Source organism: Gorilla gorilla, chromosome 20 (genome assembly GCF_029281585.2).
Source record: "Gorilla gorilla gorilla isolate KB3781 chromosome 20, NHGRI_mGorGor1-v2.1_pri, whole genome shotgun sequence".
In the NCBI taxonomy this organism is placed as follows: Eukaryota; Metazoa; Chordata; class Mammalia; order Primates; family Hominidae; genus Gorilla; species Gorilla gorilla.
In genome coordinates, this window is record NC_073244.2 from 12,866,370 (window position 1) to 12,880,760 (window position 14,391).

Here is a 14,391-nt window from a genome sequence, read left to right on the forward strand (position 1 = left end):
GCAAGGGAAGAGGGTAGACGTATATACAGCTTTTGGGGTTTGTTTGAGACGGAATATCGATCTGTTGCCCAGGCTGGAGTGTAGTGGCACGATCTCGGCTCACTGCAACCCTCGCCTCCCAGGTTCAAGCGATTCTCCCGCCTCAGCCTCCCAACTAGCTGGGATTACAGGCACCCACCATCAGGCCTAGCTAATTTTTGTATTTTTGTGGAGATGGTGTTTCACCATGTTTGCCTGGCTGGTTTTGAATTCCTGATCTCAGGTGATCTGCCTGCCTCAGCCTCCCAAAGTGCTGGGATTACAAGCGTGAGCCACCACCTGTTTGTTCTTTTGAGACAGTCTCTCTCTCACCCAGGCTGGAGTGCACTGGCGCAATCTTGTCTCACCGCAACCTCCACCTCTGGGTTCAAGCAATTCTCCTGCATCAGCCTCCCGAGTAGCTGAGACTACAGGCGTACGCCATCATGCCTGGCTAATTTTTTTGTATTTTCAATAGAGAGGAGGTTTCACCATGTTGGCCAGGCTGGTCTCAAACTCCTGACCTCAAGTAATCCGCGCGCTTCAGCCTCCTGAAGTGCTGGGATTACAGGCGTAAGCCACTGTGCCCAGCCTACAGCTTTTGTTTTTGAGACAGGGCCTTGCTCTGTCACCCAGGCTGGAGTGCAGTAGCTCAATCACAACTCACTACAGCCTTGATCTCCTGGGCTCAAGTGATCCTCCCACTTCAGCCTCCTAAGTAGATGGGACTACAGGCAGGCATCACCATGCCTGACAATGCTTATTTTTTATTTTTTGTAGAGAGAAGTTCTTCCTATGTTGTCCAAGTTGGTTCTAGACTACTGAGCTCAAGCGATCCTCCCACCTCTGCTTCCCAAAATGCTGGGATTACAGGCATAAACCACCATGCCTGGCCCTATACAGCTTTAATAGATGTTTGCATATAGTTTTCCAAGGCGGTTATTCCAATTTAAACTCCCACTATCCTTACAGGAAAGACTGGTCCCTCCATAATCTAGTCAGCACTTGGTGTTTCTGCGTTTTTCCCTTTAGCTAAGTTGATATCTATATAATAGTATCTCATTGTAATTTTTATTTTTTTAGCATTTCCCTGAAGCTAAAAGGGTTAAACATTTGCTCAAATTTTGCTGGTCATTTAGGCCGGGCGCGGTAGCTCATGCCTGTAATCTCAGCAATTTGGGAGGCCAAGGCGGGTGGATCTCTTGAGGTCAAGAGTTCAAGACCAGCCTGGGCAACACGGTAAAGCCCTGTTTCTACTCAAAATACAAAAATTAGCTGGACGTGGTGGTGGGAGCCTGTAATTCCACCTACTCAGGAGGCTGAGGCAGGAGAATCACTTGAACCCAGAAGGCAGAGTTGTGGTGAGCCAAGACTGTGCCACTGCACTCCAGCCTGGGTGACAGAACAAGACTCCACCTGAAAATTAATAATAATAATAATAATAATAATAATAATAATTTTTTACGGTCACTTGTTTATATTCTTTTGTGTAGGATCCATTCAAGTTTTTCACCCAGTTTCAAGTGTGTTTTCATTATTTTTCTCTGTTTGTTTGACATTATTCTTTTTTTTAAATATTAAAATTTTTTTTTATATATACTCTGGCTTGATGTACTTTCCTGGGGGTACAGAATCAACACCTCTTCCCCCACTCCGGTTTTCCACACTTTCTCTCTTACTGATGTATTTGAATGAATAGTTGCTCTTAATGTATCTTAATATGGTTCAAATTTGAATTTTCTCCTTTCTATTTAGAGTTTCATTGTATCAAGAAGGCAGATCGTCTCCTCATTGACTGTGAAGCTGTTCTTCTACCTAGTTTTTAATTAAAGCTATTTACTGTGTTTTATACTTAGAACTGAAACTAAGAGTATAAGAAATTAGGCCAGGCACGGTGGCTCACGCCTGTAATCCTAGCACTTTGAGAGGCCAAGGCAGGTGAATCACTTGAGGTCAGTAGTTCGAGACCACCCTGGCCAACATGGTGAAACCCCGTCTCGACAAAAAATACAAAAATAAGCTGGGTGTGGTGGCATGTGCCTATAGTCCCAGCTACTTGGGAGGCTGAAGCAGGAGAATCATTGAACCCGGGAGGCAGAGGTTGCAGTGAGCTGAGATCATGCCACTGCTCTCCAGCCTGGGTGACAGAGTGAGACCCCATCTCCAAAGAAAGAAAGAAAGGAAGGAAGGAAGGAAGGAAGGAAGGAAGGAAGGAAAATTAAAATGAGACTGAACCTAGAAAAAAGGTAGATTAGCAAAGTGGAACAAGGTTCAAGAGCAAATATTCCCACCAAAGCATGAACAACATTGGAAAATTCAGAGACAAATGGGATGTGATTAAAAGAAGAGTAGAGAGAACTTGGACAAGAATGGATATCAGAAGTGAAGGATACATATGGACCTTCCAAACCAATGAAAGACATCAACCCACAGATGCAATTGACTCCACACCCTCTAGGCAAAGGAAATACACAGGAAGCAATAATGAGCTACACTGTGGCCTACAAACCAACCACAACGAGAAAGAGTTGAGAGAATGTGGAAACCAAAGAAGCAAGGAAAAGCCTGACAGCTGACATCTCAACACAGGTAAAATGAGATAGACATCAGTGGGGCACCATTTCTAATATGCTGAAAGAAATTTGTCAAACCAGACACCCGTACCTGACAGCAATATTGCCCCCAAATAAGGATGCCTAAATAAAAGTGTAAAGGAAAACAATTAGTTGTTAGCAGCATTGAATTAGAAAAAAAATACTAGAATGAATTCTCAAGTCCACAGGGAAATAATCCCAGATCGAATGCTACAAATGCAGAAAGGAACAAAGATGAATGCACAAGATAATCTGTAGGTAAACATTAGTGCATATTGCTTTATGAAGCAATACTAGAAATGTCTCCTGGAGAGTAAAATATGTGTAGAATTAATATGCATGAGAATGGTAATACAAAAGTCAGAAACAGCTAAAAAGAGAATTAAAAGTGTTCTAAAGTATTAGCATTTTGTGGGAGGGGTTAAAGTAATTAATTGTATCAGAGTATATGATTTAATTATTCGCATAACTACACAGATTTGTATGGCTGTAACTAGCAAGTTCATGGAGATAACAATAAAGTAATAAACATATTTAATTCAAAGTCAGTCAAGTAAAGGCAAAAGGAACGTGAATCAGTTAAGTCAAAACCTAGGAAAAATGAGATGATTGAAACAATTTCAAATTTACTGGTAATTATATTAAATGTAAATGCACAAAATAGAACTTTTTTTTTTTTTTTTTTGAGATGGAGTCTCACTCTGTCGCCCATGCTGAGCTGCAGTGGTGCGATCTCGGCTCACCGCAACCTCTCCCTCCCAGGTTCAAGTGATTCTCCTGCCTCAGCCTCCCGAGTAGCTGGGATTACAGGTGCATGCCACCACACCAGGGTAAGTTTTGTATTTTTAGTAGAAATAGGGTTTCACCATGTTGGCCAGGCTGGTCTCGAACTCTTGACCTCAGGTGATCTACCTGCCTTGGTCTCCCAAAGTGCTGGGATTATAGGCGTAAGCCACCTCTCCCGGCCAAAGTAGTCATTTCTTTGCAACAACTGTGTGATATATTCTATAGGATTGTGAATAAAAGTTTTGGGCTTTCTTTTCTTAAAGAACATTTAAATGGTCTTTAGTTTTTGTTATTAAATCAAATATTACGTGGACATTTATGTACATAGACAATTCCATTCCTATTTCTGTAGAAAGTATTCAAAGGTGTTTGGAAGACTGGGAGAAAAAGGGAAACATATCTAAAATGCTGATATGAACTGTAAATAGCACCCCGCCACACACACACACGTATTAAATTCTTTCTCTACTAACACTCTGTGTAGGTAACACCACATTGGTTTCTGTATAAAGATTTAGAAATGCCTCAAATCCAATGGGCGGAGACAGGGTGTTCCCTGTGGATTATCCACTGATTGCATTATCACTCGCTTTCTCTATAAAAAGGGGAACCAGATGCAGAAGTCACTGCATTTTCTGGCAAGCCAAGGGTCGTCTGCATCTCAAGAGTGAGGTCAGCAAGAGAAACTCTACAGCTATGGGAGAGCCTGCGTTCACCTCTTTTCCGAGCCCACCTGTTCTGGTGAGTACGGGATTTTTACTGATTACAGGCATGTCCATATGTGTCCTTTTTCTTTCTGTAAGACAGCTTTACAGTTAGCAGTGGGTTGTTCTTAAAACTGGATGTTGTGGAAAGTTATACCTCAGGTGTTAATATTTGTTGAATAATGTTCAAAGTATTCTCATTTTTGCCCATGAAACTGTATGGGGATAATAGCTTTGATTTAGTTTTAAAAATCCAACATCACTAGGAAAGGGAAGAAGTATTATCTGGCCTTGCAGTCTTCAAATTGTCTCCCTCTCTGGAAAGCTCCTGAACCAGAAATTGCTTGGTCCGTTTTTTTAAAAAAACAAAAAACAAAAAAAATTAGTTCTCTGGTAAAATTTCAGGATGAGTTGCTTATTCCCTAAACTCACTGTCACGATTCATTGTAGTGAATTTCTTTTCTGTTCCTCTGTTTCTCCTCCCTCCATCCCTCTCTGTCACTCCCTTCTTCTTCATCATGGAACTTACTTACATCTGATATTCCACCAGAAATTTGTTTATGGTGCGTTTATTATGTCTTCCTTCTCACCAAGATGAAAATCAACAGAGTGGTGATTTCTGAAGTTTACTTCTGGATCAGGGGTTCTACTGCACAGCTTGGCACATCATAAGTGCCCTGTAACTAAGGGCACTAAGTAATTTTCCCTCCAAAGGGGAACATCTTGGATCAGTATTAATCTTTATGCCAGGGGTACTGTAAGGGGTAGTATTAATCTTTATGCCAGGACAACAAAAAATGAAATGAGAAGGACAGAAACGAAGGCTTTAAAATGGAAAGTGCACTGATGAGGTTTGTGGGGGAAACAGCTTTATGAGACTAGAGTCTTCCAATTGAGTTAGAGCAAGAAAGGACGTCAAATCTTAGGAGGTGCCTGATCATCTTTCTCAGTACGTCATCAAAAGATTCTCTCATGGTATAACTCCAGTTAATGGAGCTTATTAGAAACAGAAAGCAACATGGTGTTGCTGAGGTTTTTCTTCATGAGCAGGAGGTGTTCAGGTGAAGGTGGGATCTGGGTGTGGCAGTGAGTATTTAAGGTGGCGAGTGCATGATTTCTTTGGAAACCAGAGAGTCAAGGAGCTGTGAAAATGATGTTGTGTCCTGAAGCACAGCAGAAAGAGATACAGAGAAGCCTGAGGTCTTGGTGAACAGGGAAGTCTGGGATCCCGGTGTCCTGTTGGGGATGGGTTAGGAGGCACCAGCATCTGTGTAGCTGCCAGTGGCAGGGAAGAGAAGAGAGGGGTGTCCTCTGAGGAGGATGAGGAGGGACAAGGTCTGGAACTGGCCCTGGGTCATGACCTTGAGCATTTAGTCCTTGACTCGCATCAGCCCGATGAGGTCCCAGGACCCAGTGTCAATACCTGGAGCTCCTGCCAGCAGCATGAGGGTCACACGGAGAAATGCAGACTCTAGGGTCCACCCCAGACTTACTTGGGTTCAGGTCCACATATCTGACTTTAGCAAACCCTGAGGATGTACACTGCCATTTGAGACACATTTCCCCACAAAGAGAGGCTGCTGGGAAGATTCCACTGAGCTGAGAGAAGCCCCCCACAGCTGATCTTCTCCTGTCTCCATTTGGTTGAAATTTCACATTTTCTTTTCTTTTGAAAGGGGAAGCTCAAAAGAAACATGATGCCCTGGGCTTTACAGAAGAAACGAGAAATCCACATGGCCAAGGCCCATCGGAGACGAGCTGCGAGGTCTGCTCTCCCCATGAGACTCACCAGCTGCATCTTCCAGAGGCCGGTGACAAGGATCAGGTCTCATCCTGACAACCAGGTCAGACGCAGAAAAGGGGATGAGCACCTGGAGAAGCCGCAGCAACTCTGCGCCTACCGGAGATTGCAGGCCCTGCAGCCCTGCAGCAGCCAAGGAGAAGGTTCAAGTCCACTGCATTTGGAGAGCGTCTTAAGTATCCTTGCACCGGGGACGGCCAGTGACTCTCTGGACAGAGCTGGTGCTGAGCGTGTGTGCAGCCCGCTTGAGCCCACCCCTGGGCGGTTTCCAGCTGTGGCAGGGGGGCCAACCCCAGGAATGGGTTGTCAGCTCCCACCGCCCCTCTCTGGCCAGTTGGTGACTCCTGCAGATATCCGGAGACAGGCCAGGAGGGTGAAGAAAGCCAGGGAGAGACTGGCCAAGGCCTTGCAGGCAGACAGGCTGGCCAGGCAGGCAGAAATGCTGACACGTAGATGAAGCGCAGTCCTGGGCTTTCGGTCCCTTTCTTTTAATGCCCATCGTCATTCCTACTCTGAATTGTCACACTTCTCCCTTCCCCACCAGTTCTTTAATAAAAGTATTTGAAAGGCAACAAGTGTAAGGAGTGGATGGTTTTGTGGTGAGAAATTGGGTTTTATGGGATGAGGAAGGAGACCTTTACATGTCATTGTACATCTCAGTTTCTGTTTACCACGATTTTAATTAATTGGTTTTTTTGTTTGTTTGTTTGTTTGTTTTGAGACGGAGTCTTGCTCTGTTGCCCAGGCTGGAGTGCAATGACGCGATCTCAGCTCACTGCAACCTCCAGCTCCCGGGTTCAAGTGATTCTCCTGCCTCAGCTTCCCGAGTAGCTGGGATTACAGGTGCCCACCACCATGCCCGGATATTTTTTGTATTTTTAGTAGAGATGGGGTTTCACCATGCTGGCCAGGCTGGTCTTGAACTGCTGACCTCAGCAATCTGCCCACCTCGGCCTTCCAAAGTACTGGGATTACAGGCATAAGCCACCTTGCCCGGCCGTTAATTAGTTTTTATATTAAATTCTAATTTAATCTTTGGCCTGGCGCTGTGGCTTATGCCTGTAGTCCCAGCACTTTGGGAGGCGGAGGAGGGCAGATCATCTGAGGTCAGGAGTTCAGGACCAGCCTGGCCAATATGGCGAAACCCCATCTCTACTAAAAATAACTAATCAGGTGTGGGGGCGGATGCCTGTAATCCCAGCTACGGGAGAGGCTGAGGCAAGAGAATCGGTTGAACCAAGGAGGCAGAGGTTGCAGTGAGCCAAAATGGTGCCACTGTACTCCAGCCTTGGTGAAACTTTGTCTCAAAACAAAAATTCTAATTTAATTTTCAAATGAAATCCTTTAAAAATGAAATTAAATTCTGTAATTTTAAATGAAACGAATACATTACATTATAATTTGTTAAAAATGTATTACATTTTCATTTTTAAATTGAGTTTTCATTTTTTGAAATTTTCAATTTAGGGGTACATGTACATGTTTGTTACATGGATATATCGCTTAATGGTGGGGGTTGGTTTTGTAGTTTATGGGTTACCCAAATACTGAACATCGTACCGTAGCTAAGTTTTCAACCCATGGGTAAATTCAATTAACCTAGCCTGAAGGATTATCCAGTGTTTAGACATTACATTTTCTCCCTATAATATACATTCTCAAGGCAAAGTTGGTACGTATCCCAAGAGATTTTTTTTTTAATGAAACATTTTTACCCCATTTACTCTGATGTGGTTATCAGACATTTTGTGCCTGTATCAAAATATCTCACGTACCACATAAATATATACACACACTACGTCCCTGCCCGCTGTTTGATTTTGAGTTTCCTTACCTCTTTCTCTTTATCATTGATCAAAACATGGAATGGAATACTTCATGGTAATTATTTTATGCATCTCGGGTTAGGTGGAAACTACTGGTTGTTTTCACTCTAGGAGAGTTAGGGTGGCAGGAAGTGCCTATCAGCAGATGCTACTGCACACCAGCCTGGGCGACAGAGCAAGACTCTGTCTCTAAAAATAAATATATGATTTATATATAATTATAAATACATTATATATAATTTATACATAATTATAAATACTTTATGTATAATACAATTATATATTATATAATTATATTATATATTATAATATATTTATTATATAATTATATTATAATATAATTTATATGCTATATAATTATATTATACATTATAATATAATTTATATATTATATAATTATATATATTATATATTAAAATATAATTTATGTATTGTATAATTATGTATATTATATATTATAATTATATTTATATATTTATATATTTATATATAATATATAATCATATTATATATTATGTATAATTATTAATTATATAATATAATTATATAATATATAGTATATTATATAATTATTATATATAATTAGATATATAATAATTATATAATATAATATATATTGCATTATATAATATATAATTTTACATAACTATATTATATATAATTATATATAATTATATTATACTATATTATAATATAATTATATATAATCATATAGAAATATATTATAGTTATGTGTAATTATATATAATTATATATAAATATATTATATTTATGTATAATTACATTATATTATATTATATTATTATATATAATTATATTATATTATATGTAATTAAATATGACTCTTATATTATATATAATTATATATAATTATATTATATATAATTTTATATAATTATATTATATTATATTATATTATATGTAATTATATATAATTATATATTATATATAATTATATATAATTATACTATATTTTTATATGTTATATAATTATATCATCTATTATATAATTTATATATATTATATAATTATATCATATAATATAATTTATATATAATATAATTATATATAATTGTAGTTTATATATAATATAATTATATATAATTGTAATTTATATATAATATAATTATATATAATTGTAATTTATATATAATATAATTATATATAATTGTAATTTATATATTATATAATTATATATAATTGTAATTTATATATTATATAATTATATATAATTGTAATTTATATATTATATTAAATATAATATAGAATACATTATAAATTATGTATTTATATGAAATTTAGATATAAGAATTTATTATAATTATATATATCTCTCTCTTTTTTTTTTTGAGATGGAGTCTCACTGTGTGGCCCAGGCTGGAGTGCAGTGACATGATCTCGGCTCACTGCAATCTTCACCTGCTGGGTTCAAGCGATTCTTCTGTCTCAGTCTCCCGAGTAGCTTCGACTACAGGCCTGCGCCACCACGCCCGGCTAATTTTGGTATTATTAGTAGAGACGGGGTTTCACCATGTTGGCCAGGCTGGTCTCGAACCCCTGACCTCATGATCCGCCCTCCTTGGTCTCCCAAAGTGCTGGGATTATAGGCGTGAGCCACTGTGCCCATCTCTATTTATAATTATATTAAAGCTATTTTATAATATATAATTATATATAATATATAATCGTATTATATATAATGTATTTATAATTATGTATAAATTATATATAATGTATTTATAATTATATATAAATCATATATTTATTTTTAGAGACAGAGTCTTGCTCTGTCGCCCAGGCTGGTGTGCAGTAGCATCTGCTGATAGGCACTTCCTGCCACCCTAACTCTCCTAGAGTGAAAACAACCAGTAGTTTCCACCTAACCCGAGATGCATAAAATAATTACCATGAAGTATTCCATTCCATGTTTTGATCAATGATAAAGAGAAAGAGGTAAGGAAACTCAAAATCAAACGGCGGGCAGGGACGTAGTGTGTGTATATATTTATGTGGTACGTGAGATATTTTGATACAGGCACAAAATGTCTGATAACCACATCAGAGTAAATGGGGTAAAAATGTTTCATTAAAAAAAAAATCTCTTGGGATACGTACCAACTTTGCCTTGAGAATGTATATTATAGGGAGAAAATGTAATGTCTAAACACTGGATAATCCTTCAGGCTAGGTTAATTGAATTTACCCATGGGTTGAAAACTTAGCTACGGTACGATGTTCAGTATTTGGGTAACCCATAAACTACAAAACCAACCCCCACCATTAAGCGATATATCCATGTAACAAACATGTACATGTACCCCTAAATTGAAAATTTCAAAAAATGAAAACTCAATTTAAAAATGAAAATGTAATACATTTTTAACAAATTATAATGTAATGTATTCGTTTCATTTAAAATTACAGAATTTAATTTCATTTTTAAAGGATTTCATTTGAAAATTAAATTAGAATTTTTGTTTTGAGACAAAGTTTCACCAAGGCTGGAGTACAGTGGCACCATTTTGGCTCACTGCAACCTCTGCCTCCTTGGTTCAACCGATTCTCTTGCCTCAGCCTCTCCCGTAGCTGGGATTACAGGCATCCGCCCCCACACCTGATTAGTTATTTTTAGTAGAGATGGGGTTTCGCCATATTGGCCAGGCTGGTCCTGAACTCCTGACCTCAGATGATCTGCCCTCCTCCGCCTCCCAAAGTGCTGGGACTACAGGCATAAGCCACAGCGCCAGGCCAAAGATTAAATTAGAATTTAATATAAAAACTAATTAACGGCCGGGCAAGGTGGCTTATGCCTGTAATCCCAGTACTTTGGAAGGCCGAGGTGGGCAGATTGCTGAGGTCAGCAGTTCAAGACCAGCCTGGCCAGCATGGTGAAACCCCATCTCTACTAAAAATACAAAAAATATCCGGGCATGGTGGTGGGCACCTGTAATCCCAGCTACTCGGGAAGCTGAGGCAGGAGAATCACTTGAACCCGGGAGCTGGAGGTTGCAGTGAGCTGAGATCGCGTCATTGCACTCCAGCCTGGGCAACAGAGCAAGACTCCGTCTCAAAACAAACAAACAAACAAACAAAAAAACCAATTAATTAAAATCGTGGTAAACAGAAACTGAGATGTACAATGACATGTAAAGGTCTCCTTCCTCATCCCATAAAACCCAATTTCTCACCACAAAACCATCCACTCCTTACACTTGTTGCCTTTCAAATACTTTTATTAAAGAACTGGTGGGGAAGGGAGAAGTGTGACAATTCAGAGTAGGAATGAGGATGGGCATTAAAAGAAAGGGACCGAAAGCCCAGGACTGCGCTTCATCTACATGTCAGCATTTCTGCCTGCCTGGCCAGCCTGTCTGCCTGTAAGGCCTTGGCCAGTCTCTCCCTGGCTTTCTTCACCCTCCTGGCCTGTCTCCGGATATCTGCAGGAGTCACCAATTGGCCAGAGAGGGGCGGTGGGAGCTGACAACCCATTCCTGGGGTTGGCCCCCCTGCCACAGCTGGAAACCGCCCAGGGGTGGGCTCAAGCGGGCTGCACACACGCTCAGCACCAGCTCTGTCCAGAGAGTCACTGGCCGTCCCCGGTGCAAGGATACTTAAGACGCTCTCCAAATGCAGTGGACTTGAACCTTCTCCTTGGCTGCTGCAGGGCTGCAGGGCCTGCAATCTCCGGTAGGCGCAGAGTTGCTGCGGCTTCTCCAGGTGCTCATCCCCTTTTCTGCGTCTGACCTGGTTGTCAGGATGAGACCTGATCCTTGTCACCGGCCTCTGGAAGATGCAGCTGGTGAGTCTCATGGGGAGAGCAGACCTCGCAGCTCGTCTCCGATGGGCCTTGGCCATGTGGATTTCTCGTTTCTTCTGTAAAGCCCAGGGCATCATGTTTCTTTTGAGCTTCCCCTTTCAAAAGAAAAGAAAATGTGAAATTTCAACCAAATGGAGACAGGAGAAGATCAGCTGTGGGGGGCTTCTCTCAGCTCAGTGGAATCTTCCCACCAGCCTCTCTTTCTGGGGAAATGTGTCTCAAATGGCAGTGTACATCCTCAGGGTTTGCTAAAGTCAGATATGTGGACCTGAACCCAAGTAAGTCTGGGGTGGACCCTAGAGTCTGCATTTCTCCGTGTGACCCTCATGCTGCTGGCAGGAGCTCCAGGTATTGACACTGGGTCCTGGGACCTCATCGAGCTGATGCGAGTCAAGGACTAAATGCTCAAGGTCATGACCCAGGGCCAGTTCCAGACCTTGTCCCTCCTCATCCTCCTCAGAGGACACCCCTCTCTTCTCTTCCCTGCCACTGGCACCTACACAGATGCTGGTGCCTCCTAACCCATCCCCAACAGGACACCGGGATCCCAGACTTCCCTGTTCACCAAGACCTCAGGCTTCTCTGTATCTCTTTCTGCTGTGCTTCAGGACACAACATCATTTTCACAGCTCCTTGACTCTCTGGTTTCCAAAGAAATCGTGCACTCGCCACCTTAAATACTCACTGCCACACCCAGATCCCACCTTCACCTGAACACCTCCTGCTCATGAAGAAAAACCTCAGCAACACCATGGTGCTTTCTGTTTCTAATAAGCTCCATTAACTAGAGTTATACCATGAGAGAATCTTTTGATGACATACTGAGAAAGATGATCAGGCGCCTCCTAAGATTTGACGTCCTTTCTTGCTGTAACTCAGTTGGAAGACTCTAGTCTCATAAAGCTGTTTCCCCCACAAACCTCATCAGTGCACTTTCCATTTTAAAGCCTTCGTTTCTGTCCTTCTCATTTCATTTTTTGTTGTCCTGGCATAAAGATTAATACTACCCCTTACAGTACCTCTGGCATAAAGATTAATACTGATCCAAGATGTTCCCCTCTGGAGGGAAAATTATTTAGTGCCCTTAGTTACAGGGCACTTATGATGTGCCAAGCTGTGCAGTAGAACCCCTGATCCAGAAGTAAACTTCAGAAATCACCACTCTGTTGATTTTCATCTTGGTGAGAAGGAAGACATAATAAACGCACCAAAAACAAATTTCTGGTGGAATATCAGATGTAAGTAAGTTCCATGATGAAGAAGAAGGGAGTGACAGAGAGGGATGGAAGGAGGAGAAACAGAGGAACAGAAAAGAAATTCACTACAATGAATCGTGACAGTGAGTTTAGGGAATAAGCAACTCATCCTGAAATTTTACCAGAGAACTAATTTTTTTTGTTTTTTGTTTTTTTAAAAAAACGGACCAAGCAATTTCTGGTTCAGGAGCTTTCCAGAGAGGGAGACAATTTGAAGACTGCAAGGCCAGATAATACTTCTTCCCTTTCCTAGTGATGTTGGATTTTTAAAACTAAATCAAAGCTATTATCCCCATACAGTTTCATGGGCAAAAATGAGAATACTTTGAACATTATTCAACAAATATTAACACCTGAGGTATAACTTTCCACAACATCCAGTTTTAAGAACAACCCACTGCTAACTGTAAAGCTGTCTTACAGAAAGAAAAAGGACACATATGGACATGCCTGTAATCAATAAAATTCCCGTACTCACCAGAACAGGTGGGCTCGGAAAAGAGGTGAACGCAGGCTCTCCCATAGCCGTAGAGTTTCTCTTGCTGACCCCACTCTTGAGATGCAGACAACCCTTGGCTTGCCGGAAAATGCAGTGACTTCTGCATCTGGTTCCCCTTTTTATAGAGAAAGCGAGTGATAATGCAATCAGTGGATAATCCACAGGGAACACCCTGTCTCCGCCCATTGGATTTGAGGCATTTCTAAATCTTTATACAGAAACCAATGTGGTGTTACCTACACAGAGTGTTAGTAGAGAAAGAATTTAATACGTGTGTGTGTGTGGCGGGGTGCTATTTACAGTTCATATCAGCATTTTAGATATGTTTCCCTTTTTCTCCCAGTCTTCCAAACATCTTTGAATACTTTCTACAGAAATAGGAATGGAATTGTCTATGTACATAAATGTTCACGTAATATTTGATTTAATAACAAAAACTAAAGACCATTTAAATGTTCTTTAAGAAAAGAAAGCCCAAAACTTTTATTCACAATCCTATAGAATATATCACACAGTTGTTGCAAAGAAATTACTACTTTGGCCGGGAGAGGTGGCTTACGCCTATAATCCCAGCACTTTGGGAGACCAAGGCAGGTGGATCACCTGAGGTCAAGAGTTCGACACCAGCCTGGCCAACAAGGTGAAACCCCATTTATACTAAAAATACAAAACTTACCCTGGTGTGGTGGCATGCACCTGTAATCCCAGCTACTCGGGAGGCTGAGGCAGGAGAATCGCTTGAACCTGGGAGGGAGAGGTTGCGGTGAGCCGAGATCGCACCACTGCAGCTCAGCATGGGCGACAGAGTGAGACTCCATCTCAAAAAAAAAAAAAAAGTTCTATTTTGTGCATTTACATTTAATATAATTACCAGTAAATTTGAAATTGTTTCAATCATCTCATTTTTCCTAGGTTTTGACTTAACTGATTCACGTTCCTTTTGCCTTTACTTGACTGACTTTGAATTAAATATGTTTATTATTTTATTGTTGTCTCCATGAACTTGCTAGTTACAGCCATACAAATCTGTGTAGTTATGCTAATAATTAAATCATATACTCTGATACAATTAATTACTTTAACCCCTCCC

At 40.5% G+C, this 14,391-nt stretch overlaps 2 protein-coding genes across 2 annotated transcripts; one reads left to right on the forward strand and one right to left on the reverse strand.

The window, feature by feature from the left end:
• Positions 1-4,094: 4,094 nt before the first annotated feature.
• Positions 4,095-6,360, forward strand: LOC115931599 (putative methyl-CpG-binding domain protein 3-like 3). The gene is made up of 2 exons (XM_055371461.1): positions 4,095-4,139; positions 5,779-6,360. The coding sequence occupies exons 1-2, from the start codon at positions 4,095-4,097 to the stop codon at positions 6,358-6,360; spliced, it is 627 nt and encodes a 208-aa protein (XP_055227436.1).
• A 4,699-nt stretch (positions 6,361-11,059) lies between these two features.
• On the reverse strand, positions 11,060-13,391 carry LOC115931624 (putative methyl-CpG-binding domain protein 3-like 3). The gene is made up of 2 exons (XM_031004408.3): positions 13,281-13,391; positions 11,060-11,641 (listed from the first exon to the last, which is right to left on the reverse strand). The coding sequence occupies exons 1-2, from the start codon at positions 13,323-13,325 to the stop codon at positions 11,060-11,062; spliced, it is 627 nt and encodes a 208-aa protein (XP_030860268.2). The 5' UTR covers positions 13,326-13,391.
• Positions 13,392-14,391: the final 1,000 nt, after the last annotated feature.

Bases quoted from the DNA above. Each gene is read 5' to 3' on its own strand.
- LOC115931599 (XM_055371461.1), top strand. From the start codon at position 4,095: ATGGGAGAGCCTGCGTTCACCTCTTTTCCGAGCCCACCTGTTCTG. The intron at 4,140-5,778 runs GTGAGTACGGGA...TTCTTTTGAAAG, and splicing joins TTCCGAGCCCACCTGTTCTG to GGGAAGCTCAAAAGAAACAT.
- LOC115931624 (XM_031004408.3), bottom strand. From the start codon at position 13,325: ATGGGAGAGCCTGCGTTCACCTCTTTTCCGAGCCCACCTGTTCTG. The intron at 11,642-13,280 runs GTGAGTACGGGA...TTCTTTTGAAAG, and splicing joins TTCCGAGCCCACCTGTTCTG to GGGAAGCTCAAAAGAAACAT.